The sequence below is a fragment of the Procambarus clarkii genome, unplaced genomic scaffold, assembly GCF_040958095.1.
Source record: "Procambarus clarkii isolate CNS0578487 unplaced genomic scaffold, FALCON_Pclarkii_2.0 HiC_scaffold_113, whole genome shotgun sequence".
Taxonomy (NCBI): domain Eukaryota; kingdom Metazoa; phylum Arthropoda; class Malacostraca; order Decapoda; family Cambaridae; genus Procambarus; species Procambarus clarkii.
Window position 1 is genome coordinate 1,985,666 of NW_027189146.1, and position 1,559 is coordinate 1,987,224.

The 1,559-nt window shown below is 43.3% G+C and overlaps 1 protein-coding gene and 1 non-coding gene across 2 annotated transcripts in view; one reads left to right on the plus strand and one right to left on the minus strand.

Moving 5' to 3' along the window:
• LOC138360509 (histone H2A-like) overlaps positions 1–885 on the plus strand; it is a 3,679-nt gene extending 2,794 nt beyond the window's left edge. The window contains exon 2 of the mRNA XM_069320279.1: positions 746–885. Coding sequence (XP_069176380.1) covers positions 746–884 — 139 coding nt within the window. The 3' untranslated portion in view covers position 885. The remainder of the gene's footprint in view (positions 1–745) is intronic.
• On the minus strand, positions 270–388 carry LOC138360539 (5S ribosomal RNA). Its single transcript, XR_011226458.1, has one exon. It is a non-coding gene; the product is annotated as a 5S ribosomal RNA (ribosomal RNA).
• Positions 886–1,559: the final 674 nt, after the last annotated feature.

The following is a 1,559-nucleotide window of genomic DNA, read 5'->3' on the forward strand; positions in this document are numbered from 1 at the left end:
TATATATATATATATATATATATATATATATATATATATATATATATATATATATATATATATATACAACATGTTTTGTTTTGGTTGTTTGTTTTTGTATAAAGCCTCACACACTATATTAAGCGAGTTTGTTTTAAACATGACATACATATTAATTCATTTTACCAGGCCTTATTCCACACAACTCCGTGAATTTCCCGTGGAGCCAGCCAGCCAGCCATTCAAACAAAAACAAACGAAACAAAACAAAACAAAACAAAAAACATTATTGCCAACAGCATTTGGTGTTCCCAGGCGGTCACCCATCCAAGTACTAACCAAACCCAACGTTGCTTAACTTCGCTGATCGGACGAGAAGCGGTGTTCTCAACGTGGTATGGCCGTTGGCATGAGACTGCCTACACATTGTGGCTAATAACCAACTCTTTTTAGTCATCACGGCAGGATACGGACCTTCTTGTGGTGTCTTAATGGTAATTGTATCCTAACATATTTTTGTCTCCTTGGCATGGATATTTAACATCGTTTATTCAGTCTTGGGTTTATGTTCTTTCGCCATTTACAGACATTTTACATCTACCTACTTCCTCAGCCTACCCTGCCAATTTCTAATGAATTTGTGGATTTTCTTTTGTAATACATACATGTGTGTGCTCATCTGCTCTTCAGTTTTTATGATATTTGTCTCATCTGTCCTGCTTTATGATACTTTTACAAAGAACATGAACAAATGCTTCTATTTTAGAGAAGATATGGGATCCAGGTTTCGGAGCCGTAAAACCAACCGTCGTGATTGGTGGACGAGTTGCCAGGTTGCAGCTTCTGTACCGTGCCGGCACATAAATAGGTTCGGCTCAAGCGGCGGCAGCATCATTCCCCCGTGACTGTCTGAGCGTCTCTCATCACCTTGGTTATCTCATCATCATCATGGTAGAAGCAAAGCCTACCAAGAAGGCTGCGGCTGCTGCTGCTGCTGCTGTGGTGGCCACCACCAGGAAACCTCGCGTCCAGGTTGCTCACCCGAAAACTAGTCAAATGGTTCTAGCCGCGGTCGCAGCACTCAAAGACCGTAAGGGCTCGTCTCTACAAGCAATCAAGAAGTACGTTGTTGCCAACAACAAAGTCGAGGCTGCCAAGATCGCCATTTACATCCGAAGATTTCTCAAGAAAGCAGTGGCTGACGGCATTCTTGTTCAGACCAAGGGAAGTGGAGCTAGTGGATCATTCAAGCTGGCCGTAGCAGAGAAGAGGGCCGTTCTAACTCCCAAGAAAGCCACCACAACCAAGAAACCATCTACAGCAGCAAAGAAGGCCGTGGTAACTCCCAAGAAAGCCGCCACAAGCAACAAACCACCTACAGCCTTGAAAAAGAAGCAGCAGCAGCAGCAGCTTGTTGTTGGGAACAAAAAGCCCAAAATAAAGAGAGCTTCAAAATCTCCCAAACCACCCAAGGCAAAGAAAGCTGTCAAGAAAACAACAAAGGCAAAATAAACGACGACATGCAAGCAGCATGAATACACATGACAATAAACATCCAGGCCTCCCCCCTCAGTGGAGGG